At 43.5% G+C, this 27,818-nt stretch overlaps 1 protein-coding gene across 2 annotated transcripts; it reads right to left on the reverse strand.

Annotated features, from left to right (window-relative positions):
- Positions 1-8,123: 8,123 nt before the first annotated feature.
- Positions 8,124-21,159, reverse strand: TMEM52 (transmembrane protein 52). Of its 2 annotated transcripts, none has more exons than XM_077457641.1 (5): positions 20,983-21,159; positions 17,400-17,443; positions 17,246-17,290; positions 11,657-11,826; positions 8,124-10,140 (listed from the first exon to the last, which is right to left on the reverse strand). In XM_077457641.1, exons 1-5 carry the CDS (start codon positions 21,043-21,045, stop codon positions 9,842-9,844), a joined length of 621 nt encoding a protein of 206 aa, XP_077313767.1. In that variant the 5' UTR covers positions 21,046-21,159; the 3' UTR covers positions 8,124-9,841. The 2 variants fall into 2 exon arrangements, with proteins under 2 accessions (XP_077313767.1, XP_077313768.1); XM_077457642.1 differs by lacking the exon at positions 20,983-21,159 and adding an exon at positions 20,410-20,608.
- Positions 21,160-27,818: the final 6,659 nt, after the last annotated feature.

A 27,818-nucleotide genomic window follows, 5' to 3' on the forward strand; every position in this document is an offset into this window, starting at 1 on the left:
TACGCTGGTAGGGGCACCAGATGTAAGGGGGAACACGATTGGAGACATTTACAAAGTATTACTAGAGTGTGTGGAGGAGACAGTAACAAAAATGCCAGAAAGTGCAGCTTGCGCCAAAAAAAATGAAAGAAGACGCATACAAACATTCATGGCACAGACTTCTGATTCAGACCTCGGCCAGAAAAATTATTTGAATTTTAATTCACTACCCCTGGTGTAGTGCAAACAGTCAATTCCCTAAATACATAAATGATACAAAGTAACACTGTGCAATTGTAGCCATTAGAAAGGTAGATTGCAGTACACAGTGTTGCTTTGTATAATCTTAAAACATTGCTTCTGTATTGACATTTAAAGCAAAATATCATCCAAAAATATAAAAATAAAAATTCATAGTACTTTAGGATAGAAGATAAAGTAATAAAAACAACATTTGCTGGAAAACTCTCCTTCAGTTCAGAGATTTCCCCTGCAGTCTTTTTTTCTGGCCTTAGATGCTCTCAGTCTGATGAGCAGCATTATTCAGCCCACTTCCTCTAAACCCAGGCCATCCTGGACCCACCCCAGAATGTAAGGCTGGATTGACACCTATGCATTTTGCAGATTTGCACTACAGTACATTTACCATGGTTTCCTATGGGACACGTTCTGTAGTGAAAATCAGCAAAATGCAAAAAGCACAAAAATTGCATAGGTGTGAATCCAGCCTTACTGGCCAGTGAAAGAAGAAGCAACACAGTGATGAGCTCATCTCTCTCTATCAGGCCTAGTTCATACTACTGCAATGCAATTTTAATCAGATTTTATGTGCGATTATGTAGTGCAGCTTAATGCAATTTTGAAGTGATTTTGTTGTGGCTTTAACCAGTTCAGCCCCGGAAGGATTTATTTCCTGACCAGGCTTTTTTTTTGCGATACGGCATTGCGTCGCTTTAACTGAAAATTGCACGGGCACGATGTTGTACCCAAACAAAATTGTTGTCCTATTTTTCCCACAAATACAGCTTTCTTTTGGTTGTATTTGATCACCTCTGCACTTTTAATTTTTTGCGCTATAAACAAAAAAAACAAAAAGACAATTTTGAAAAAAAAAAATATTTTTTTATTTTCTGTTATAAAACACACCCAATAAAAAAAATGTAAATAAATTGAATTTCTTCTTCATCAGTTTAGGCCAATATGTATTCTGTATGTATGTATTCTGCTAAATATCTGCTACAATAAGCATATATTGATTAGTTTGCACAAAAGTTAGAGTCTACGAAATAGGGGATAGATTTATGGCATTTTTATTATTTTTTAATTTTTTTTTTACTAGTAATGGCGGCGATCTGTGATTTTTAGCAGGATTGCGGCAGACAGATCGGACACCTAACTGACATTTTTTACACTTTTTTTTTTGGGAACCACTGACAATTTTACAGTGATCAGTACTAAAAATATGCACTGACTTTGTACTAATGGCACGGGCAGGGAAGGGGTTAACGTCAGGGGCGATCAAGGGGTTAAATGTTTTCCCTCAGTGTGTTTACTAACTGTATGGGGGATGGGCTGCCTGGGACAACACTGAGATCAGTCTTCCTGCATAGCAGAAAGACAGGATCTGTGTGTCATCCCCTGCCTTGTTTACTTTGGCAGATCCCTGTTCTGTTACTGTGGGGAACGATCACGGGCGGGCAGGCGGTGTACACTGAGCCCGCCAGACCTGCTGACTGGCTCCACCTCGCCCGCAGATCACCGGGTACCAGCCTGATATACACCCACAGCGATTTGTGCAGCTGAGCCAACCTGCCGCAGTAAAACTGCAGTGGCTGGTCGGCAAGCGCTTAATGTCTCTGTGTTTAGGGATCAAAGACGTGGCTGGAAGAAGACCTAAAAACAAAAAATCCCATTGAAATTGCTTTCAAATTTTCATCAGAATCGCATACAGATATGATTTCCATGAGTTTGAATTGAAGTCTATGGGGCCAAAATTGCGCTACACCAAAGTAGTGTAGGAACGTTTTCAAAATCGTTCCAGGCTGCGTTGCATTGATGTGAACAGGCATTATTGAATATAATGTGCTTTCCCCTGTCATGAGTTTCTGTGCAACTCAAGTCGCATCTGAAATTTCAGTAGTGTGAACCAGGCCTCACTCTGCTTTCTCCTCCTATCAGCATTCTTCTTGTCAGCCATGAACTGATTGGCTCTTTGTACTGCTTCTTGACTGCAAGAGGCTGATGCCAGATCATATTCAGGTACTTAAAACATGAATGCAATAATATATTGGTGATTACAGGGCTGCATTAATTTGAGTCTTTTATATCTGTCTAGAATTCAGATTTGTAAAGGCAACATTTGTTTTTATTTTTTTAGTAGGGTGCGGAATAGTTGGACCTTCTGTAATTTTTTTATTTTTATTGCTGTCTGTGTTCTCACTGAGGAGATTTGCCTATTTGTCCTGGTGACCGTTGTCACCGAGACACGAGACAGAAAGTTGGGGGAATTTCTAAATGTTACAGTTGTCATAAGAGCAAAAGGTAAGGGGAAATCTTTACTAGAAGAATATGTTATGGTGACAACTGTCCCTCACCTCCTATTTATTATTTCCAAAACAGGAACGGAAATCTCCCCAGAAGGAGACAGAGAGCAAAAATAAATAACCCAATGGGGTTTTTTTAACCCTTTCCTAATCTATTCAAAACTTACAAAAAAGGGTTGGATATACTACAGCAAAGGGGGCAAGCCTTGGTTTTAAAGTGGAAGTAAACTCAAAGGCATAATTTGTACCTACAGGCAAGCCCATAATAAGGCTTACCTATAGGTACTGTAAATGCCGCCTAAACGTGCACCAATTAGAAGATATTTACACTACATACAGCCGATGACGTCATCAGCGCATGCGATCTGAAGGAACGGCCACCCATGCTGCAGAAAGCTCCCTCCACTGAGTCTGGCTGCAACCATTTTAACTGTGGGGAGCTGAAGCTGCTGCCTGTTCACTTCCTGGTTTTACAGGCACACACCTCCAGCTCTGCAGCTCTCATTGGCCCTCTTATGACTCCCCCCCCCCCCCCCTCATTTCCTGGCAAACTCTCAGCAGAGTGAGAGAGCTGTGCATAATGCCAGGAAGTGGGCTATAGAAGATATTTACTGGCAGAAAAAAAAAAAGTTTTACTATCTAAAGTTAAAACAACAAGGACAGAAGATTTAAAGTGGAGTTCCACCCACGCTGATGAGGCAGCAGTGATGGGCACTGATGGGTGGCAGTGATGGGCACTGATCGGTAGCACTTCTATGTGGTAATGATTGGTACCACTGGTGGGCATTGATAGGTGGCACTTGTGGGCACTTTCAGGTTCAAATTATGAGGCAGAATTGCCTCTTCCATTTTGGGACCGATATCCCTTTAAGATGAGCTGGTGATCGGCTTTTTTTTTTTCCTCCTCCGCTGTCAGCGTGAGGAAAAAAACAAAACAAAAACGATCACCAAGCTTTTTTGGCTGACAGCTGATTACGTGGTAAGGGGCCGGGACCGGCCCCTTAATCAGATCAGTGATCCCCCGAGTCTCAGTGACTCGGTGATCACAGTGCGGTTCACACGTGCCCTGCGGGGAGTGTGCACAGGAGAGGCCGTCATATGATGGCCTCCCGGGAATTCACACCTGCGCTGTGGCCATCATTCGGCCATAGCGCGGATGTCAGATGGTTAAACTGCATGGCTGGCTGGATGCTGAACTGAACATCTTACAGGTGGTCAGGTATGTATGGGAGACTGAAGAATTATCGGCAAATTTGCATAAACACCCCCTAAACCCCGATAAGGTTCTAAATATCTTTGATATAACTGAGCAGTTGTTGATTCACCATATTGTGATTGAATGACATCATCCTAATTTTAAAGTATACTGCAGGATATTTTTGGTGTATGGGTATTAGCTATTATTAAAAAAAATTATAATTTTGCTACTCAGACTTTCCTGTTCTTCCATTTCCTTCCTCTACTGGTATAGAAACATTCATTTTGGTGAACTGACTCTTTTACATGCTATTGACAGTGCACCCTTATAGGGATATAAGGATATCGAATTATTAACAAACATGAGGGCAGTGACGCAGCACAGCGATTGCTCCCTACTGTTTCCTCATTGCAAGCTTATAAACAGATTTATTTTTCTGGGTTGGAGCAGTGGCCAGACACAAAGTGCAAAATTCCCTATCAGACTATTCTCTGTTGTTTTTGAAAGCATGGAAACAGCTTAACCACTTAAGCCCCGGACCATTTGGCTGGCCAAAGACCAGAGCGGTTTCTCTGATTCGGCAGGACGTCGCTTTAACTGACAATTGCGCGGTCGTGCAATGTGGCTCCCAAACAAAATTGATGTCCTTTTTCCCACAAATAGAGCTTTCTTTTCGTGGTATTTGGTTACCTTTGCGTTTTTTTTTTTATTTTGTTCGCTATAAACAAAATAAAGCGACAACTTGAAAAAAAAAAAACGCACTATATTTTTACTTTTTGCTATAATAAATATCCCCAAAAATATATAAAACATTTTTTTTTCCCCTCAGTTTAGATTTCCCCTCTGTTACATTTCTGGGGACAACCCAAACTTTTCAATGATAATGGTAAACAGAAGGGGGGGGGGGGAGAAATCTCTTTAACCCCTTCCCGTCCACGCTAGAGCTGAATGACGGCTACAGCGCAGACTTACTTTGCCATGTGGGCGTCCTGGATTGCACTTTCCTCCCGCCCACCCCCTGCGGCGAGGAAGCGTTCTGTGATTGCCAAGTCCTTTAGACTCAGTGGATCACAGATCAGGGTAAAGGGTCAATCACAGGAGGTCCTTTACCACGTGATCAGCTGTGGCCAATAACTGCTGATCACGGATGTCAACACAAGCTGGGTTATAGGCTTTTCTTTTCTCGGGCTGACAGCATGAGGACAAAAGGAGAGAGCCAATAACCAGCTTTTGTTAAAGGGACAGCGACACTGATTATCAGTGCAGTCCCAACAGTGCTGCCAATCAGCACCTCCACAGTACCTTCCAAGTAAATTCAGGTACAGTGCAGCATGACCACACAATTGTCAAAGTGACAGCTCTGAAAGCTTAAAATTGGCCTGGGCAGGAAGTGGGTAAAAGTACCCAGTAGGCAAGTGGTTAATGGAGCCACAGACAGCTCTCTGCTACTAGCAATGATTGGGTGTCAGCAGGTCTGGTTCCCAATCATGTGACCACTGACAGCCAACCACAGTGGTCATGTGATCAGGCAGTCCTTCCCCATCTACCAGGCATAAAGACCCTGTACAAAAGATGCTGGGTGTGAAGGAGTTATTTATTGATCATTTAAATATAACAGGGCTGGTTTAGATAAAACCAATAGTTCCTGGAGATCTGTAGTCTAGTTAGCTTACCCTGATCATTAAAGTATTGCTATAAAGAATGGGTGATCCAAGCCCTCTACCTCCCTTCTACAGGTACAGTAATCCTCTCATCTTATGAGATATGTCCTTTTGGTATGTTCATGTTGACCAAAGACAGTAATAATTACACATAGCTGACACACCTATGTTACCAAAAAGCTGCCGCCCATAAGCCTTCATTTAACCACACAATGTTTTGTTCCAGGTCTCTGCAATATTGTCCTGGCTCCACCTCTATAAACGCTCCATCCCCACCTCTCAAAATACCCCAAATAGATACCAATACTGCGCTATCCTCCATTTATTGTAAAGAAGTTTCATTACCTGCCTGACCTCTGACATATTTTACCTGATGGTCATACATGTAAAGCCTGCTGGACTGAAAGATAGAAATCCATAGATTACCCCATCCACACATGGAAGAATCTCTGCTGCTGTTCGGTTCCTTATTTGGACAGCCAGCCGCCATTAGTGGCCTATGGGGAAGGCTTTAGGCTCAGTAGAGCAAAGACTACAACCCCTAGTCCAGACATTGATCTGCATATTTGTGAAATGCCGAACATCTTATGTAAATGTAGGTGAAGAAAGGAACAGACATTTAAGAGACAGCAGTATCCAGGGCTGGTGCAAGGATTTTTTTTTTTGATACCCCCTTTCCATGTAAACGCCACCTTTTTAAAGAAGCACCCATCAATAAATATTTGCTTGCCTCCAATCAATCAGGAGTCAGGACACAGTCCTCTGCCACCGCTGTGCCTCTGACACTATATGCAAACAGCAGCAGCTGCCTGCGGATGCTGAGACCTAGTTACTTGCTGCAGAGAGAAGAAAATGGGAAAAACCAGTAGCCGGGCACCCTAAGTGGATGACTCGTGGTAGTACCACCTACTGCTGAAAAGCAAGCCAACCACCAAAGATCATTTTTCAGAGGGGAGGGTAGCCAGTAAAAATCCAAGTGCTTGTAAACCTCTGATTGTGACTTTTACCTATGGGTAAGCCTACCTATATAGGTAGTGAAAATATCACCTAAATTGTGCACATTTAGGAGCCATTTGCTGTAAACTGTGCCAATAATGTAATTGGCACATGCACTGTGAATGTGCCCTCCATGCAGCTTCTTCACTTGCAAGTGCTGTGACTTATGGCTCCCATGTGCATGCATAGGAGTGACATCACACAGCTCCAGCCAGTCAGAGCCGGAGTCTGCTACCCCAGAAGGAAGAGGGGCAAAGCTGGATGCTGCCAGCGCAGGCTGTTTGCAGGTAAGTGCCACGTAATGGGCTAGTGTGCAATGCATACTAGCCCATTATGCTTTTACTTTGCAGGAGAGATTAGAGATTAGAGATTGAGAAGGGGGCAAGTAAAACACATCAAGGTTTACTTCCTATTGCACCCTGAACACAGCTTGGAAATTATGCAAGTCCATCCAAACATGGAAATTTCAAATCTGTATTTCTGTCCAACTTGAAAGACATCTGTGCAGGTTCAAAAAATAAAAAAAAAAATAAAACCCCACCACACCCCAAAAGTAGTGCAGATCTGCACAGTTTTAAAAAAGTAAAAAAAAACAAAAAAAGTGTGTAATTTATATAAAAAAAAAAAAACACACGAGAAAGTGAATATTGCTGCAATACCCACAGGTGGCTTTAGGGATAACCCAGAATATGCAAGTATAAGGACTTCTGGCATTCCTGATCAGACTTGATTTTAGTCAGTGGTTTAGAAGTAGGCTCCAGCCAACCCCCTAATGTCTCATGGCAGGTGTCCTTTAAAATTTTGTCTAGACTGACATCAGCTGGCCAAATTGCAAGTTGGCCTATAGAGGAGCTCTACTGCGGGCAATAGGCCGTCTAGTGTGCGAGGAGCGTACCTACTGGGCATCATGGATCCTCTTGCCATCTTCCACACCCTGTAGAAATACAAGAGCCATTGGAGCAGATATTTGATACAGCCAGAAGTTGACCAGATCCTTAGAATGTCAAGAGATGAACATGAGCTGCTGGAAATGCAAGAATCTCTTTTATAGGCTGGGCTTAGCGGACATCACAAAAAATACACACATTAAAAAATAAAATCACAATATGCCTGCGCCTCCATGCTGCTAGACCAGTTCCTGTAGCATTTCCTCTATACTCTGAAGCAGTGGTCAACCTTTCAGACTGCGACCACTGAGCTCACAATTGTCAATCCCACAGACAACCAACATGAAGTTTACATGACACACAATGCTCCAGCTCTCTGCGTCACACTGCTGCCTCGTCATTGGAGCTCAACTCCTTAGTCATGCACTTAAGCCCTCACTGTCTGATCAGTGCTGCCCTTGGAAGTCCCCCTCCTTCACCTGCCACTCTCTGCACTACTCCCAGCACCTCCCCCTGAGTTCACAGGAGTTGAATCAATAGAGGCAGAATCAGGCATCAATAAGCATTGACTGTCAGCATGCACAGAGAACACTGGAAACCTGGGTAGATTCTATCTGCCACAATGTTGATTTATGGAAAAAAAAAAAAAAAAAAAAAAAAATCACCAAAGGAAGTCACATGCAAGCATCCTCACTGAACAGGTGTCCGTTGGTGGACCCCCCTCCTTGTTCTGGAGACAACTGTAAAATGGAATCACTTATTTATACAGTGATCACAGGACAATTAAAGGGATGGAGTCCAACCCTTTAAAAAATAAAAATAAAAAAAAATTATATAAAAAATAAAATAATCCTCTCAGTGATAGGACAGTTAGAATTTTATTTGTTAGCCTTACTGAACCACATTTGTTAATTAAAAAAAAAAAAAATTATAATAATAGCTATACAGACATTTAGCAGATATAGGTTTAAACAATACGATATGTCTAAGTTACTATACACATAACAAAAATGTACAGTTCTTAACAGAATATTTGACACTTTACAGAAGTTCCGTTACTTAGCAACGAGTTACCCCATTCCAGCAATTTGCTAGAAATATATGACACCTTCTGCAAGAAGGAGACAGACTGATAAGGATGTCAGTCCCGAGAATAGGCGGAATGTACAGGGGAGTTGGCACAAACTGGTGAAGTGGTTAATGGGTCATGCTACATATGTTTTACATTGCCCTTCCCTGCTCAGGGACAAAAGTCAAGTCACTTCTACAAAAGATCATACTTATGACCAATATAAATAGATCCTTTCGCAGGCACATCCAGAACATGTCTGAGTTATGGGACCTTGTGAGCATGTGAACATTCTCAGGGGATTAAAATGATCATAAATTATAAAGACGTGTGACAAATGGCATGCCATAAATATACAGGAGAATTATTGTAGGCAAACAGGTAGTGACAGTTACAAGCTGAATGGTTGAAATAAAGCTGAACAATAAACTGCTTATTGCCAAATAAAATAAAAAAAAATTAGATAATAAAACAGAACCACGCACTCATGTTGTACTTCATTCCTTTCACATAGAAGAACCTTTCCTGAAGATCAACAGCATAGGAAATCTGCAATATGGATATGAAGGCTGTAGCTGCAACCTTTCTGAAAAGGCCAACTACCTGGCTGTCATGCTGATCCAATACGTGGAGTCACATACCTGGTACATATAAGCAGGTCTACAATAGTATCCTTGCTATGCAGTATGTTTGCTCCAGGTCAGTGACTGAGAAAATAACAAAGATGGAGCCAGTTTAGCAGAATTTTCAGGAGATCAGACAAAGCTGCCCGCTTAGTACAGGTTTCCCCCTAAATACTTTGAGTGGGTGAAGGCTCAAAACATGGCACACACACAACTATACTAGCTTCTGAAGCCATGAGGATGTGTAAATTGGCGTTTCTCCTGTGGATTCAGCCCTCTTTCTGCACTTATTGCCTGCCCTTTAAAAAATGAGGGGGGGGGGGGGGGGGACACTTTACAATACACAGCCATGGAAAGAAGGGAGGTGAGGTTGTGACCTTAACATGGCAGATCTTCACATCAGAAGTCTATACAGTCAGGTTTCTTAACTAGTACATTTCCAAAGAAAATTGTTCATTCGTTTTGAAGCATCCCTTTAAGCTTGGCTAGTTTTCGCATTCAGAACCCCCCCCCCAAAAAAAAAAAAATTGCATACGATTTACACCCACTGTGTATTAAAGGACAATCCAAACAGCTAGTCTGCATCCATGGCAGAGGGGGGATTCCACAAGTGTTTGCAGCACAGGGGAACACGGTCCACTATTAGCTTGCAGAGATGGAGACGCCAGGTCTGCCCTGAACATGTGGCGGGTATTAATATTCTGTTCACATGACACTGGCTAGCATGGGGCTGCATTGCTCAGAAAGTTCCAGCCTTATATGTAGGTCAAAGCACTACAAAAAGATTAGGTGGGCTCTCGCTCCCTGGCATCTGTAGCAGAATTTGATCCTTGAAGATTCCATGCCAAGCCCTGGGAAGCACAGGCTTTAGTCTATAGTTAGTCATCAGTGGACCTGGGGTTGGGTAATTTCAGTCTCATCATAGTGAGGTGGTGAGTCCGTGTCATTTGATGAGGCTTGCTGCTGATCTTGGTCCTCTTCAGGTCCATCGTGTTCACTGATGTCCTCTAGTTTTGGGCCAGCAACAGAGGGAACAACATCTCCACTAGGCTTAGCCATTTTTATGGCTTCTTCATAGGCAGGTGGGAGCTCTAGAGCATAGAGGCTGTAAGCTGGAGGAGACATTGCACTTCTGTCCATATCACCGAATGCAAACATATGAGGATACTGCACTGAGCTGTAAGCTGTAACGGATCAGAAAATAGAATGTTAAAAACATTCATTGGAAAGCTGAATGCATTGGTCATGTTAATGGACCAGTCACATTAGTACTTATTGAAACACCAATGTGCCATTTTACCCACTTAAGGACCAAGCCTCTTTTTGAGATTTGTTTACAAGTTAAACAGTTTTTTGCTAGAAAATTACTTAAACCCCCCAAAACATTGAAAAATTTATAAACACCATAGAGAATAAAAGGCAGCCGTTGCAATACCATGTCACACCGTATTTGTATTACAGTTTTTTTAATTAAAACAGTAAAGTTAGCCCAATTTTTTTTAATATTGTGAAAGATAATGTTACGCTGAGTAAATTGATACCCAGCATGTCACGCTTCAAAATTGTGCCTGCTCGTGGAATGGCGACAAACTTTTACCCAAAAAATAAAATAAAAACACGCATGACAGGACCCCTTAACCAGTTCCCGACCAGCGCACGCCGATGTACGTCGGCAGAATGGCACAGGCAGGCATATTGGCGTACAGGTACATCCAATCTTCAATGCCGCCCTGCCATTGCGCCACGCTCGCGTGCTAGTCGTGACCCCCCCGTAAGTCTGGTTGCGGGTCCCGCGGACTCGATCGCTGCAGGCATACCGGCGATCGCCTCACGGGATGGCTGAACGGAGAGATGCCGTTGTAAACAGCATCTCCCCGTTCTGCCTAGCAACTAGTGACGCTGATCTCTGCTCCATGTGATTGGAGCATAGATCAGTGTTCACTAAATGAAAGCCCAGCCCCCAACAGTTAGTAACACACCCCTAGGAACACTTAACCCCCTACACTGCCACCCACTGGTTAACCCCTTCACTGCCAGTGTCATTTACACAGGAATCACTGCATTTGTATAGCAGTGATTGCTGTACAAATGACAATGGTCCCAAAAATGTGTCAAAAATGTCCGATGTGTCCGCCATAATGTCGCAGTCACAAAATAAAATATTGAATAAAAGTGCCATTATCCCCCATTTTGTACAACTTTTGCGCAAACCAATCAATAATTGCTTATTGCGATTTTTTTAACCAAAGATATGTAGAATATGTATCAGCCTAAACTGAGGGAAGTTATATATTTTTGGGGGATATTTATTATAGCAAAAAATAAAAAATAAATATTGCTTTTTTTCAAAATTGTCGCTCCATTTTTGTTTATAGCGCAAAAAATAAAAAACCGCAGGGGTGATCAAATACCACCAAAAGAAAGCTCTATTTGTGGGGGGGAAAAAAAAAAAAAATAGGGGACCTCAATTTTGTTTGGGAGCCACGTCGCATGACCGCGCAATTGTCAGTTAAAGCGACAGTGCCAAATCGCAAAAAGTGGTCTGGTCTTTGGCCAGCAAAATGGTCTGGGGCTGAAGTGGTTAAATATGAGATCTGGGGTCAAAAAGACCTCAGATCTCATAGTTACACTAAAATTCAATAAAGAAAAAGAAAAAGAAAAAGCTTAATTTTACAAAATTTCTCAAAACAAGCTACTTACAGGTGACTGTGCTGTGAATGGTGCTGTCATTGTCGATGGCAATCACAGTCACTTCATAGGGATGAGTTGGTAAATTTTGCACAGGCGGTTTCTTCTTTTTGCAGCAAAACTTTATGCAGCTGGCTGTGGTCCCACACAGCAGGAGAAGAAATATGGTGACCAGAATCAGCCTAGGGAAAGAAAGAAACTATATAAACACAGACAGGGAAAGGCTTCTATTGCTGTCATCGCTTTTATAAAAGGGTTTAACACAGGAGGCATATTTGCAAGAGCAGAAAGAAAGTCAGTGGACCAGTCTAATCCAAAGCTGGCACACAAACCAATGCCAACCAGCTTGCACAAAAAGACTGCTAAAATTTACAGCATCAAATCTTTGGCTTTAAACTGCACAAAAATAAAATCAATAAATACAATAAATGCAAGAAACACACACGCCTTTTCCATGTACCACAACTGGGTTTAGTTAGAATGGTCGTTAGTGCTCTTTACTGCAGAAAACCTTTTGTTATAGCAATGAGATGTCCTGTAGACCTACCCAATACTTGTCCTAGGGCGACAATGCCAGTTTAGAGCCAGTCCAAGTGTTATCACCCTAGGAGTGAAGTGTATTACTGGCAGGATTATTGGAGGGAGGGGAGCCTGAAAAGCAAATGCCACCACCAGATCTAGGTGGCAAGTTAATATCTAGCCAACATCTAGGACTAGAAACCTACATCATATCCTAGCAATAAGCTTTAAGTCAAATTTGAACAAAGCCATGTCTAATAAAAAAGTTGCATCAACCCAATATGCATGTTTTGTTTTCATTTGCTTTTAGGGCAAAGTTCACCTTTTGAAAACATGTTTCAGCTCCTGCCACCAGCTCCAAAAATGGCAAACTTATCCTTTAAAAAGTATTGTTTATCCTGAAGCTACAACTTCATATGCCCACTAAGGCATGTCCTACAGCCACACAGTATTTCACTCAGGCAGGTTGTCAAAAGCAGCTGGGACTCCAATAGCAGAGATGACTCAAAGCTGCCCACTGAAAAGGGCTTGATCAATTGTCTTTTGAGCCACCAGTCCAGAGATCTGCAGTTTCTAGGGGTAAAGCTGGACAGATTACTCAATCCACGCTACAGTGTATATGGACAAATCTCCCACGGTGGCCATTGTATACACAAATAGTGGCAGAATCAGACTTGATACAACTGCTGTTTTGCCAACAATTTTCTACCCGACTCCTTCCAGATAGGGCTACTCACTGAAGTTATGCCTGACATAACCTAGGCAAAAGTCAGTGTATGGCCAAGCCTAAGGCTCACCACGTGTTATTCAATTTCCTTTAGATTTACCTTCAACTATGTAGTGCAAGGGCCTGCCTAACTGCATATAAAATGTAAAGTGTTTAGGTTTGACCTCATGGTTTTGGAAAATCTAAAGGGGAAAAATTATACAATAAAAAAAAAATTTGTATAATGTATAGCCAGCCTAAGTGCTAATGACCCCAACATTTACCTTCCGCAAACCAACTGATCTGGACATAATCCCAATTCATTAGTGGGATGGCACAAGCAATAACCAGCCACTTCTCATCAGGATACGGCCAAGTCACACTCCTTGCCTCCATGCTAAAATAGTCCACTGTATAGAAAATGGAAGTCTGTCATTTCCTGGCATTTAATATAAGAATGCATTTCCTAGGCCAAGTTTCTCAGGAAACCCGGATGCAAAAGGTCAGTCTGACAATCCCACCTAGTGCAGAGGTCAACATCCAAAGAAACAGCTTCCTTGCAATGATCACTGCTGATACTCTGACCTTACATTGTAATTTTAACACTTACAAAAATAAAACCTGCACATCTGGCTCAGTAACCTCTAAAGGCTACATATTACACCCATGCACCATAAACAGACTTTAGTGAAACCTAGCATTGGGGGGGAGAAAAAATAAAAAAAGTTTACAGATCATTAAAATCAGAACTGCTGTACTACACAGTTGCATCTATTAACTAACCAGTCCAAGTAGAGACTGCTTGTGTAAATTAGCTGCAACATTCCTCTGCAATGCAATCTGCAGCAAACCACTTTTCAGAGGGCATTAGAGCCTCCTCCTGAATACCATTTTTGCCCCTCTCAGCCAAAGAGGAGTTTGTTAAACACTTGGCACGCGATTGTGATGCGCTCCTATTCACATGATTAGGTGGCAAACCCAACCTGTTGTAGAGGTTTTGCAGCACCGTGTACTAAAATGGCCACTGGCAATGTTAAGCTTTCTGCTTAATTGTCAGGGGCTGGTAAAACAGACTCAACTTTTCTCTACTACCCATCAGCTACCCATGTATACAAGCCTTTATTGCAAATCCAAAATCGTAAAAATCGAAATGTAAAGGCTGCATTAATTCAGTTTTCAGGCCAAGAACAAGAAATTACAAAAACCAAGTAACTTCCACTGAGCTTAAAGTGGTTGTAAACCCTTAAAGACCACTTTGACCTACAGGTAAGCCTAGATTAAGGCTTACCTATAGGTCCATGAAATATCTCCTAAACCTACACGGTTTAGGAGATATTTGCAAAAAGACAGGCACCGCTGTCTACGACGCATGCGCCGTAGACAGCTGCGCGCAGGCGCACTGAGCATGCTGCTGCTAACAGCGATACGCCGTTAGTGGTGGCTTCTGTGCACAAGAGTAACGTCATCGCTGCTCCGGAGCAGCGATACCTGGAAGATGGACACTCCGTGCTACAGGGGAAAGCGGTGACATTGCTGGCTCCTGTCTCAGGTAAGTGACACATAATGGGCTACTATGCGATGCATAGTAGCCCATTATGCTTTACCTTTGCAGGGAGACAAAGGAAGTAAACCCATAAGGGTTTACTTCCTCTTTAAAGAGGTTGTAAACCTTTGTGCCTACAGGTACTGTAAATATCTCCTAAATGTGTCCTGTTTAGGAGAAATTTACTGTATACTGTGCCGATGAGGTCATCGGTGCATACGTTCCGAAGGAATGGCTGCCCAGGCCGTTTCTTCAGAATTCAGTGCCATGACTGGTGGCTTCCACGCAGGCCTGACATCACGCTACTCCATGGCCCTGGAAGAAAGATGGCTGTGGCCTCCAGAGGGGATAACGCAGGCTTCGTTTGCAGGCAAGTGTCACATAATGTGCTAGTATGAAGTAGAGCTGCACAATAGTTAAAAAAAAAGAAAAAAAAAAAAAAAAAAAAATCATGATCTCGATTCAACCCCTCTGATGATCTCTATTGCAGATTCTTTTATATAAGAAGTGGAGAGACTTATCTGCTCACTCAGCTGTCAAAAGAAAACATCTAGGCAGTCTGCCAAGTTTTTAATATGAAACACTGTAACCAACTCTTCCTCCTTAGAAAAAAGGGATAAAACTTGTGTGAAAAAATAAAAAAAATTCAGGCAGTCTGCCAAGTTTTTAACAAGTGTAAACGCAGGACGTTTAACCGCTTAAAGTCTAAATTTGACACTTGTTTGAGTTAAAATCAATACTTTTTGCTAGAATATGACTTGGAACCTCCATACATACATCATTTTAGCCAGAATAGTGCAGCTCTAGTATGAAGTGCATACTAGCACATTATGTCTTTACTTTGCAGGGAAGAAAAAAATAAAATGGGGAGTTAACTTCCCTTTTAAATGAAAAGCACCAACAACCCATGTAATGGAGATAAACGAAGGCAGTTATGTTTAGAGCACAGATACAATGGAGCAAGGAGTATCCGAGAAAGGAAGTGCGTGGTTTGCAGGATCACTACGTAAAAAGAAAAAAAACGCATGCACCCAGCACATTTTAAGACAGTTGAGCTGCAAAATGTTTGAGTTTAAAGCCACTTAAAGCTTCTATACAACGGTGTTCCATTTGGTACAAAACTAGCAAAAAAAATAAAAATAAAGTCAACTATGGATTCTTAATGCAGTATGCCCAAGAGCAAACAAACAAAAAAAAAAAACCCACACCACATAAATTCGGTCCCATCACCTGGCTAAGCACAAGGCACTTTATTTTCATACAATGCTGGCCTCTGCTTTGAGGACACATGGCAATGTCTATTTCTGTACCCGGTGTAGTGTCACAGTTTGATGCCTATCACAGGATGGTGCGGAAGTGACGTTGTTGCGTACTGCGCATGCGCGATGCGTTCCAAACGCTCGCGCCGTGCGTTCCAACATAGTTTCGGCAATACAGTTCAGCGAAACCATCACATAATGTTACGGAAGTGATGTTACACACAACACAAACACGGGCCACGTTGTTGCGTACTGCGCATGCGCGATGCGTTCCAAACACTTGCGCCGTGCGTTCCAACATAGTTTCGGCAATACAGTTCAGCGAAACCATCACATAATGTTACGGAAGTGAAGTTACACACAACACAAACACTGGGCCGTTCGTTACAACACTAATACTTCCCTTGTTACCTAGTAGGTTTTGCATTGCTGGGACTTGTAGTGCCTATCCTGAGCTACATGCTTCAATGTTCAGAGTCCTCATCCCTATCCCCATGCTTCAATGTTCAGTGTCCTCATCCCTATCCCCCTGCTTCAATGTTCAGTGTCCTCATCCCTATCCCCGAGCTTCAATGTTCAGTGTCCATCCTTATCCCTGTGCTTCAATGTTCAGTGTCCTCATCCCTATCCGCAAGCTTCAATGTTCAGTGTCCTCATCCTTATCCCCATGCTTCGATGTTCAGTGTCCTCATCGAAGCAGGGGGATAAGGATGAGGACACTGAACATTGAAGCTCGCGGATAGGGATGAGGACACTGAACATTGAAGCAGGGGGATAGGGATGAGGACACTGAACATTGAAGCTCGGGGATAAGGATGAGGACACTGAACATTGAAGCTCGGGGATAGGGATGAGGACACTGAACATTGAAGCATGGGGATAGGGATGAGGACACTGAACATTGAAGCATGTAGCTCAGGATAGGCACTACAAGTCCCAGCAATGCAAAACCTACTAGGTAACAAGGGAAGTATTAGTGTTGTAACGAACGGCCCAGTGTTTGTGTTGTGTGTAACTTCACTTCCGTAACATTATGTGATGGTTTCGCTGAACTGTATTGCCGAAACTATGTTGGAACGCACGGCGCAAGTGTTTGGAACGCATCGCGCATGCGCAGTACGCAACAACGTGGCCCGTGTTTGTGTTGTGTGTAACATCACTTCCGTAACATTATGTGATGGTTTCGCTGAACTGTATTGCCGAAACTATGTTGGAACGCACGGCGCGAGCGTTTGGAACGCATCGCGCATGCGCAGTACGCAACAACGTCACTTCCGCACCATCCTGTGATAGGCATCAAACTGTGACACTACACCGGCTCTAATGCCACTGAGGGTCACACAGCAAAGGCCGGCCTTAATTTTATTGCTGTGCGAATGACCAGCTTCCCACAACAACCAGACAGATGGCAAAAAGAGCAAATACTATGAATAGATAAAGCTACAGAAAATAAAATAAACCCTAGGCTTTAAATCTCTGCTGGAAAGCCATTATACATAAATCGCAGTAAATATCCACATGACCATCTGACAAAAAGCCAAGTCCAAAAGTTGTAATAAGCTTTCTCTACTCACCAAACATACCACAGGTTGACCCAGTTTGTGGCTGAACAACCTTTCCTAAAAATAAAAATAAATATATTTAAGACAAGAATGTAAGAATAACAGCAATTCAATAAAAACTGTGAAACAATAAGAACCAAAAAAAAAATAATTTAAAAATACTCACTCATCACAGTTGTCATTAATGTGATTAGCCAGGCACAGCGGGATCTGAAAAAGGAAAAAAAAAAAAAAAAAAAAAAAAAAAAAAAAAGTTTACCAAGTGGATCAGAGAAAAAAAAAGTAAAAGCAGAGAGCATACAAGTTCAATAAAATAGGATTTTTAACGATAAAGACTGCAATAAATAGGCAGACTGGTCACCAAGTTCTTGTTTACACCATAACACATGTGATAATGTGAGTGCATTTGTGCATTGACATTTATTCTTTATTGTACCCCAAAAAAAATAAAAAATAAAAAAAAAAAAAAAAAAAAAAAAACACACACGCACGCACGCTTTAGCCTACTATTCTGCGACTACTACATTAGTGGCTTCCTAGTATTTATGCAATTCCTATTAGAAAAATAGGGCTGCAATACGGCTCCAAGTGATGGAATATCTGTACTGAAGATCTGGTGCTGGTCCAGTCAGTGACCTGAAAAACCTGTCAAAGTATATGCAAGAGAGGGGACCACACTCCAATCTTCTAAAGTATAAAGGCTTTAATTGTAAAAGTCCATGCATATCACCAGGCCAAGATACAACAGGGCTAACCTACAAAGAAAGCAATTCCCATTGCTTGACATCCCAGGCATGTAGCTGGTTGCTGATGCAGTGTCATTACAGGGAGGGCATCTATTGACATGTTTCCAGAACCCCCAGCCCCCTGTGTGCCTTGTGCATGCTGTATTCTTTGGACGCAGGTAAAGTGACAATCACAGCAGCCCTTTGCCATGCAATCAGCTGTGTCCAATCACATTGTCAATAGCCTTGCCAGTTATCGGCAGTACTTTCCATACGCGCTGTCAAAGAGACCTACATACTTTTTAAATGCAACGTGGTTTCTTATATTTAAAATAAATTTGACAATGTACCAAGCCATTAAATTTGGTCTACAATTTTTGTTACATCGTACGATGTGTGCAGTTTTTGGATTTATTTTACATGGCTTGGGGTGATCTTGTTTCTCGGCCCTGATGGAGGGAGCCTTGAGCCCCAGAAACCTGTTGGGTTTCTTACTGTATCAAGAATAATAAACTTCTACTCTGATTGACATGAACTAACCTATGGCACCTTCATATTTTTAGGGCTCGTTTGCCTGGGTGCTGTGGCCTGTACAGTGAATGTGTGGTTGGTAGCTGAACTGCATACAGGCTACCTCTCTATGGGGACGCAGAGGCTGTACGGACAGTCAAATCCCAATTTGACAGGTGTGCCGCCCTGAGCGCCGAAAGCAGGCACACAGCTCCTGCTATACAAAATAGGCCGGCTCCCTTAAAATTGTAGCCCAACCTCCTCCCCATTTGGATCCAGCACTCTGAACACCTCACTGTAGGGCATGTTAACCCACAGCTGCATCAGAAACAAATAGTGCATATATATTGTATTTGAAAGGGATCAAAGTATATGGGATGTCCATATACATGCATTATGGTGTGAACAAACAAAAAAAAAAAAAAAAAAAAAAAAAAAACCTACAGATGAGCATGGCGACTTTCATTACTGGGTTAGGCCAACTGATGGTTGCATCACTCCCACCTGTAGGTAGCATATTATACAGGATTTATATAGCGCCAGCAATAAGCGCAGCGCTTTACAACATGGGGGCATACAGAACAGTTATAATACAGGAGGATCAGAGGGCCCTGCTCGTTAGAGCTTACAATCTAGAAGATGTTTTCTATGGATGAGCAACACCAAAGAATTGTTCAACATGTAATGAGTTCTTACCTGGCACAGTTAGTGCTATATAAATACCGATAATCAAATAAAATGTCACCCAGTTGTTGCCATGTCCAAACTGGTTGCATAACAGACCAAGGCAATTAACGGAAAACCCCACATAGTGATCAATGATAATCTTTTCAGATTTTACAATTGTTGGGGACTAGTACAAATCATGTGATATATTTTAAGATACACACTACTGCAAAACACGTGACTGGCACCGCATCAAAAATGGTGCAGGAAGTTTATTTTTTTGCTGCCCTTGAATCAGATCACATAGGTGTTCCCACCCATGTGATCAGATTCAGGCAATCGCACTGCGTTTTGCAAGCTGTTCTGGGTTGTCGTCAGTTTAATGTGGTTGTAAAGGCACAAGGATTTTTAGCTTCATGCATTAGGGAAAACATTTTTAAAAATCGGCATGCAGTAGCCCCCACTAATACTTACCTGAGCACCCCCCCCCCCCCTTCGATCCTGCGATGTTCATGAGAGCCTTGCCTTTCCCGGGACTCACACTCCTGATTGGCTACTGCCAAAAGCCATCGCTGCTGTCAATTACAGCCAGAGTGCCAATCAGGAGATAGGGCAGGGCCTCACTGCAGCTGTGTGTGAGTGAACGCAGCCACTGATCAGGAGCGTGTCTGCTTGGGTGCCCCCATTTCAAGTTACTTGCTGTGGGGAAACCAAGCAAGATGGAGCACTGGCATTTAACCCAGGAAGAGCATGATTTGGGCCTGCTCTGTGCAAAACCATTACATAGAGCAGGTTTAGTATGTACACACACACACACACACACACACACACACACAGCTTTACAAATCAGTTTTACGTCTACACCCGCAGCAGATTGCATGCATGCTGCGTTTTCTGCATAGAAGTGTACGGAGGCTAAATCATTAGGCTGAGTTTACACTAGCAGCATAAAAAAAAAAAAACCCCACTAAGCTGCAGTTTTACCACCCCCTATACTGATCACATTGGCTGAAGGGTGGTGTGCCCATCCTGCAGCATTGTGTGGCAAATATCATACCCATTGCTGTATTCAGCCAGCAGGATCACCACCCAACATGACCCATTTAGGTATTGAGGAGTGCACTGGGACAGCCCCAAGACAGCATGCAATCATGTGCACCACGGCGCTGAGAGATTTACAGGGTTAAAGCTGGCAGCAAGAAGGCGACAGATCACCAACTAGCCTGTTAAACACCCTCTGAAAAGTCTATTACTCTGCAAAGGGCAAACACAAACCTTCAGGGTGGCCATACACAGATTATATTTATGGCTGATGAGACATCTAATGGTTCAGGTCACACAGTTGTAATGATATGGTGAGATGATCCCATGTATGGCCTCCACTATACCAGCCCATCAGGAATGCATCATACAGAAGAAAGAGCCAACAAGACATTTGTTATTGGCAGCCCAGCATCTGACAGGTCAGCCCAGGCTGCAGCCATTGTCTGCTGGAGGAATGAGAGCAGAAGATGTCCTACCAAACCCACACTAATAATAAACATGGTGCACAGCGATCATACACGGGGGATTATGGCATCCAGCCAGGAGATGGAAGAGGAGGCCATAGAAGGAGAGGGGAGTTGTCCTGTGTGGGGGGGGGGGGGTTCATCTAGGTATGGGGGGGGGGGGGGGATGCAGCTGCTGCAGTCCTCTCCCCCCACATGCTGTCAGTCGCCTCTACATCCCAGGCGGGGGGAGGGAGGGGTCTTCCTGTGGACGTGAAGTGCAGAGGATCAGGGATGGAGGGGGGGGGGGGGGGGGTTCACGTGGTGTGACATTCCACGTCCTGACAACAAAGGAGCTTACCATGATGTGTACACAGCACAGGGCGAGGAGCCTCCCCCGCGACTCATCTCCGCACGTCCACATGGCTCCGGGGACCGGCAGATGGAGATCTCAGCACCGCACTCTCCGGAGGAGACCCACAAAACCCAAAGCCAGCCACACAACTGCAGAGCGGGCTGACATCACCAGGGTTTATACAAGCGTATACGCCCATAGGCTGGGCCCCACCCCGTGCTGGCCTGGCCCCGCCCACATTACAACCAGGAGGGGTGTGCAGTGTGTACGGCGGGGTGAGCGGGAGACGGGCTGTGTGTGAGGGAGATCCTCTATAGGACCCGAGCCCTCCTCTATACACCACAGCGAGTGTCCCCTATAGGAACAAAACCCTCCTCTATACACCACAGTGAGTGTCCCCTATAGGAACAAAACCCTCCTCTATACACCACAGCGAGTGTCCCCTATAGGAACCAATGCCTTCTGTATACACCACAGCGAGTGTCCTCTATAGGAACCTAACCCTTCTATATACACCACAGCGAGTGTCCCCTAGAGGAACAGAGCCTTTCTATATACACCACAGCAAGTGTCCCCTATAGGAACAGAGCCCTTCTCCTCTATGTAAGTGTATACACAATACAGTGTCCCCTATAGGAACCTAACCCTTCTATATAAACCACAGCGTGTGTCCCCTATAGGAACTGAACACTTCTCTATGGAAGTGTATACAGAATAGTGTCCCCTGTAGAAACCAAGCCCTTCTATATACATTACAGCGAGCATCCCCTATAGGAACCGAGCACTTCTCCTCTATGGAAGTATATACGGAATACAGTGTCCCCTATAGGGACCAGATCCTTCTTCTCTATGGAAGTATATATAGAATGTAGTGTTCCCTATAGGAACCCAACCCTTCTCAACAGAAGTATATACAGAATACAGTGTCCCCTATATAGGAACCAGATATTTCTCCTCTATGGAAGAATCTACAGAATACAGTGTCCCCTATATAGGAACCAGATAACTCTCCTCTATGAAAGTATATATAGACTACAGTGTCCCCTATAGGGATCAGCTACTTCTCTATGGAAGTATATACAGAATACAGTGTCCCCCATAGGAACCGAGCCCTTCTCCTCTATGGAAGTATATACAGAATACAGTGTCCCCTATAGGGACCAGATACTTCTTCTCTATGGAAGTATATACAGAATACAGTGTCCCCTATAGGAACCTAATCTTTCTCCTCTATGGAAGTATATACAGAATACAGTGTCCTCTATATAGGAACCAGATACTTCTCTATGGAAGTATATATGGAATACAGTTTTCCCTATAGGGACCAGATACTTCTCTATGGAAGTATATACAGAATGCAGTGTCCCCTATAGGAAACAGATACTTCTCTATAAAAGTATATACAGAATACAGTGCCTCCTATATAGAAAGCAGATTCTTCTCCTCTATGAATGTATATATAGAATACAGTGTCCCCTATATAGGAACCACATATTTATGCTCTATGGAAGTATATACAGAATACAGTGTCCCCTATAGGAACCTAACCCTTCTCCTCTATGGAAGTATATACAGAATACAGTGTCCCCTATAGGGACCAGATACTTCTCCTCTATGGAAGTATATACAAAATACAGTGTCCCCCTATAGGAACCAGATACGGTTGCTCTATGGAAGTATGTACAGAATACAGTGTCCCCTATATAGGAACCAGATACTTCTTTATGGAATTATATATGGAATACAGTGTCCCCTATAGGGACCAGATTCTTCTCTTCTATGGCAGTATATACAGAATACAATGTCCCCTATAGGAACCAGATAACTCTCAGTTCTTCCAAATTTTCTGTCAAATTTGTACAACTATATACACCACAATTCTATTATTTTACCACTTCAATACTGGGCACTCTCACCCTCTTCCTGCCCAGGTCAATTTTCAGCATTCAGCGCTGTCACTCTTTGAATGACAATTGCGCAGTTATGCTACACTGTACCCAAATTAAAGTTGAATACTTTTTTTGAGACAAATAGAGCATTCTTTGAATGGTATTTAATCACCTCTGGGTTTTTATTTTTGGTAAACACGAAAAAAAATTTTTTCTGTTTTTTCCTTCATTTTCTCCTTCACTAATAGGCGCTGATGAGGCTGCACTGACGGGCATTGATAGGCTGTACTAATGAGGCTGCACTGATGGGCACTGATAGGCTATACTGATGAGGCACCACTGACAGGCACTGATAGGCTGTACTAATGAAGCTGCACTAATGGGCATTGATAGGCTGTACTGATGAGGCTCCACTGACAGGCACTGATAGGCTGTACTAATGGGGCTGCACTGATGGGCATTGATAGGCTATACTGATGAGGCTCCACTGACAGGCACTGATAGGCTGTAGTGATGAGGCTGCACTGATAGGCTGTACTGATGAGGCTGCACTGACAGGCACTTTTAGGATGTACTGACAGGCACTGTTGGGCTTTACTGATTAGGCTGCACTGACGGGCACTCATAGGCTGTACTAATGAGGCTGCACTGATGGGCACTGATAGGCTGCACTGACAGGCAGCACTGATGAGCTCTGACAGGCAGCACTGATGGGCCCTGATTGGCATCACTGACAGGCATCACTGATGGGCACTGAAGGGCAGCACTGATGGGCTCTGACAGGCAGCACTGCTGGGCATCACTGGTGGGCACTGACAGATATCACTAATGGGCACTGAAGGGGCTGCACTAATAATCAGGGCACTGAGAAATGCCGCTTATCAGCTCTCCTCTCCTCACCAATAACCAGCATTTCCTATTTACAATGTGATCACCTGTGATTGGACACAGCTAATTACATCCGAGGTACACGAAGCACCACCGATTGAAGTACTGTGTGCCGCCAGTGGTGCACACGGGTTGTCCGTTCTGAAGGACGTCATATAATGTCCAGTCAGAAAGGTAAAGCCACTGCCCAGCCATCAATCCACTATAGGCCATGCAGGACGGTGTTAAATTATAACAAAAGACAAAACTTAAAAAAATATATATATTTTTTTATAGAGTGGAGACCAATTTGATGCAGTGTGCAGCGTATGGTCTGAGCACTGACAGGCTGACCCCCACCCCCCACCCCTTCAACCACTGCAGCAATGCTGGCAGCATTCATGCGTCTATTTCCCAAAGACAACCTCTGGATATGATGCTGAGCATGTGCACTCAACTTCTTTGGTGGACCATGGCGAGGTCTGTTCCAAGTGGCATCTGTCCTGTTAAACCACTGTATGGTCTTGGCCACTGTGCTGCAACTCATTTTCAGGGTCTTGGCAACCTTCTTATGGACTAGGTCAGTGATGGCGAACCTTGGCACCCCAGATGTTTTGGAACTACATTTCCCATGATGCTCAGCTACACTGCAGAGTGCATGAGCATCATGGGAAATGTAGTTCCAAAACATCTGGGGTGCCAAGGTTCGCCATCACTGGACTAGGTCATCTTCATGTAGAGCAACAATTCTTTTTTTCAGATACTCATAGAGTTCTTTGCCATGAGGTGTCATGTTGAACTTCCAATGACCAGTATGAGAGAGTGAGAGCAATGACACCAAATTTAACACATCTTCTCCCTATTCACACCTGAGATATTGTAACACTTACGAGTCACATGACATTGGGGAGGAAAAATTACTAATTAGGCCCAATATGGACATTTTCACTTAGGGGTGTACTCACTTATGTTGCCAGCAGTTTAGACATTAATGGCTGTGTGTTGAGTTATTTTGAGGGGACAGAAAATGTACACTGTTATACAAGCTGTATACTCACTACTTTACATTGTAGCAAAGTGTCATTTCTTCAGTGTTGTCACAGGAAAAGATATAATAAAATATTTACAAAAATGTGAGGGGTGTACTCACTTTTGTGAGATACTGCATATATATATATATATATATATATATATATATATATATATATATATATATATATATATATATATATATATATATATATATATATATATATATATATATATATATTGTGGCAGCACGCAGGTAAAATCACCTGGTTGTATCCAGGATGGGAAATATGTGTGTCCTAGATTCAGGCTTTATGCAGACTTTTACAATTAGAGGGGAAGAGTTAATGAGCCCAGCTGTAGTAAGTGGGCTCATTAAGACCTCTACAAAAAAAAACCCAGCATGCATAGGGAGATGCTCCATCCTGGAACCAGTTTTGTGTGTATAGACTGGGGAGTCTGAGATCTGTTCTGTGCGGTGAGTTAACGCCTGTGTGGCAAACCCCTACAATAGAAACAGGGACTGGGGCAGCACAAGGCTGCACCCAGTTGTTAGACAGGGAGTCTACGTGTGTAGTTAGAGGTCAAGCTGACCAGGATTTATTTTCTTGTTTTATTTTGTTTGGCTGTTATATGTATCACTGCATGTAGCCTAAATAAACCGGATCTTTTGTTTTTTGAACCTACACCGCTGTCTGCTGTGCCTGACTTTGTGTTGTGAACCCATCCAGGGGGTCACACACACCCGCTGCGGAGCTAACCCCTCACAGTTGGTGGAGAATTTTGGCACTTTTTTTTTTGTTAAGGCCAGCATGGAGGAGATACTGAGACAGCTGGCTCTAGCAAATGCAAACCAGCAACAAGCAAATGCAAATCAGCAGCAACAAACAAATGCAGGTTTACAAAAGAGCCTTGCAGCCCAGCAGCAGATAAATGCAACTTTGCAGCAGAGTTTGGAAAATCAGCAGAAGGCTCACCAGCAGAGTTTGGAAGCTCAGCAACAAGCCCAGCAGCGATCTGAAGCCCGCTTCATAGACCTGTTGCAGAAGCAAGAGCAGAATTTTCAACAGAAAATAGAGACATTAATACAGCAACGTCCGCAGACCAATGAAGCAAGTGGTTACAATAATACCGCATCCTTTGGTGTGAGCCGTTTACTGACAAAAATGACTGGAGAGGATGATCTGGAGGTGTTTTTGACCACATTTGAAAGGGAAAAGTGGCCTAAGGAGCAATGGGCTGGACTGGTGGCCCCTCTGTTAACTGGGGAATCGCAGAAAGCTTATTATGACCTAGAGCCTGACCAAGCAAAAGACTATGTGGTGCTAAAAGCAGAAATATTGGCACGGCTGGGTGTCACCCTGGCCGTCCGGGCTCAGCGTGTGCATAACTGGACTTTTCAGGTTGGAAAACCTCCCAGGTCTCAAATGTATGATCTCATTCACCTGAGCAGGAAGTGGCTGCAGCCAGAGACTTTGACTGCACCAAACATTGTGGAACGTGTTGTTATGGATCGTTTCCTGAGAGCTCTTCCTACTGCCATCCAAAAATGGGTAAGCCATGGAGACCCAGAAAATGCAGATAAACTTGTGGATCTGGTTGAGAGGTACTTGGCTACAGAGAACCTGACCACATCTTCCAGGGACTCACGGACTTTCCCCCCTAAGACCAGATCATCCCCAGTGGCGGGTAAGATGACTCCAAGGGGTGAGGGTGGAGAGAGTGAGAGGGTGGGAGTTCTACCTAAGGTCTGGCGGGAGCAGCCCAGGAAGCCCATGCTGCAAGAGGCAGCGAAAAAGATTATTTGCTACCGCTGCCGGCAAGAGGGACATATTGCAGCCAATTGCCCAGTTGTGGATGAGCCTATGCAATGTGACTTTATAAGGGAGAGACGTCAGTCGCTGTTTGCGACAGTTGCATGCACTGCCATTCGGGGACCTGAGAGACATTTATGTAAAATGTGTATTAATGGTAGACATGTTGATGTGTTGCTAGATTCAGGTAGCCTGGTAACATTGATAAAAGCTGAATTAGTTACTACAGAGGTCTCTGGGAAGAACAGGGTGGCTGTTATTTGTGTGCATGGGGACACCCGAGAGTATCCTGTAACTTCAGTGTTTTTTGAGACCCCCAAAGGTAACCTCTCTCATCAGGTGGGGTTAGTGTCTCACTTACCACATGATGCTATTGTGGGAAGGGATTTTCCAAAATTCTGGGAACTCTGGGATTGTCCTGAGCCCCCCACTGGTGCCCCTATAAACCAGGAAGATGACCAGAATTCCTCTGGGGGTGGTGAGGACTCTCCTGAATTTCCCTTGTCGGTATTGGCGGGGGAAACTGGGGAGGAGCCAACATCCTCAGTTGAAAACATGCCGTCTGTGCAGTTTCCGGATCTTGAGGTTCACAGGGAAAATTTTGCCACAGAACAGTTAAAAGACCCCACCCTAATAAAGGCACGGGAAAATGTGGTGAAAATAGATGGCGAGTTAGTGAACCCAGATAAGACTTGCACTTACCCGTACTTCACTGTGGAAAGGGACCTGCTGTATCGAGTGGCTCAAAGGGCAGAAGAAACCATTGAGCAACTTGTGGTGCCCAAATCTTACAGGAAGTTGGTGTTAGAATTGGCCCATGGGCACATTCTGGGAGGTCATCTGGGGACCGAAAAAACCAGAGAGAGGGTATTGCAGAGATTCTATTGGCCTGGGGTCATGAAGGAAACAGAAAATTATTGTTCCTCCTGCCCTGTGTGTCAGAAGTCGGCACCTATGCCACATTTCCGTAACCCGCTGGTACCTCTTCCTATCATTGAGGTCCCCTTTGAAAGGATCGCAATGGATTTGGTAGGTCCGATAATGAAGTCCGCTAGGGGGCATCAGTACATTTTGGTTATATTGGACTATGCCACCCGATATCCGGAAGCAATTCCTCTTCGAAATACCTCGGCCAAAACCATAGCCAAAGAGCTATCTCTTGTTTTTAGCCGCGTGGGTATTTGTAAGGAACTGCTTACGGACCAAGGTACACCCTTTATGTCCCGGGTTATGAAAGAATTAT

The sequence above is a fragment of the Lithobates pipiens genome, unplaced genomic scaffold, assembly GCF_037356315.1.
Source record: "Lithobates pipiens isolate NorthernLeopardFrog02 unplaced genomic scaffold, aLitPip1_a1.2 Scaffold_27, whole genome shotgun sequence".
NCBI lineage: Eukaryota > Metazoa > Chordata > Amphibia > Anura > Ranidae > Lithobates > Lithobates pipiens.

Bases quoted from the DNA above. Each gene is read 5' to 3' on its own strand.
- TMEM52 (XM_077457641.1), bottom strand. From the start codon at position 21,045: ATGTGGACGTGCGGAGATGAGTCGCGGGGGAGGCTCCTCGCCCTGTGC. The intron at 17,291-17,399 runs GTGAGTATTTTT...TTTTATTTTTAG, and splicing joins ATTAATGACAACTGTGATGA to GAAAGGTTGTTCAGCCACAA. The intron at 11,827-17,245 runs GTGAGTAGAGAA...TTCTTTCCCTAG, and splicing joins GTCAACCTGTGGTATGTTTG to GCTGATTCTGGTCACCATAT.